Source organism: Manis javanica, chromosome 11, assembly GCF_040802235.1.
Source record: "Manis javanica isolate MJ-LG chromosome 11, MJ_LKY, whole genome shotgun sequence".
Classification (NCBI taxonomy): Eukaryota; Metazoa; Chordata; class Mammalia; order Pholidota; family Manidae; genus Manis; species Manis javanica.
In genome coordinates, this window is record NC_133166.1 from 3,501,081 (window position 1) to 3,502,016 (window position 936).

General features: G+C 44.6%; 1 protein-coding gene across 1 annotated transcript; it reads left to right on the forward strand.

Moving 5' to 3' along the window:
* On the forward strand, window positions 1–936 carry LOC140844157 (olfactory receptor 5W2-like). Its single transcript, XM_073215642.1, has one exon. The coding sequence runs from the start codon at window positions 4–6 to the stop codon at window positions 934–936; it is 933 nt and encodes a 310-aa protein (XP_073071743.1). The 5' UTR covers window positions 1–3.

The window sequence follows — 936 nt, forward strand, 5'->3', positions numbered from 1 at the left end:
ACCATGGATAAGGGTAATTGCTCCTCGGTGACTGAATTTACTTTCTTAGGAATTTCCAATAATCCTGGGATGAAAGGGGCCCTATTTACAGTATTCCTTCTTGCTTATCTTATTAACCTTCTGGCAAATCTCGGAATGATCATTTTAATTAGAATGGATACCCAGCTGCACACGCCAATGTACTTTTTCCTTAGCCACCTCTCCTTCTGTGACCTCTGCTATTCCACAGCAGTTGGTCCCAAGATGCTGGTGGACATATTTGCCAAAAACAAGTCAATTCCTTTCTATGGCTGTGCTGTGCAATTGGGGATCTTCTGTACCTTTGCAGATTCTGAGTGTATGCTGCTGGCGGTGATGGCCTTTGACCGGTACAAGGCCATCAGCAACCCCTTGCTCTATACGGTCAACATGTCCAGCACAGTGTGCTCCCTGCTTGTAGTTGGGGTTTACATGGTGGGGATGGCGGATGCTTTGATACACACAACACTAACATTCCGCTTATGTTTCTGTGGGTCAAATGAGATTAACCATTTCTTCTGTGATGCTCCACCCCTCCTATTGTTGTCTTGCTCAGATACACAGGTCAATGAGTTAATGGTATTCATAATATTTGGCTTCATTGAAGTGAGTACCATTTCAGGAGTTCTTGTCTCTTACGCTTACATAATCCTATCCGTCTTGAAGATCCACTCTGCTGAGGGGAGGCTCAAAGTTTTCTCCACCTGCACCTCCCACTTAACTGCCGTTGCAATTTTCCAGGGAACTATGCTCTTCATGTATTTCAGGCCAAGCTCTGCCTACTCCCTAGATCAAGACAAAATGACCTCACTGTTTTACACCCTTGTGATTCCCATGCTTAACCCTCTGATTTACAGCCTGCGGAACAAGGATGTGAAGGAGGCCTTGGAAAAACTGAAAACTAAAAGGTGGTTTTAA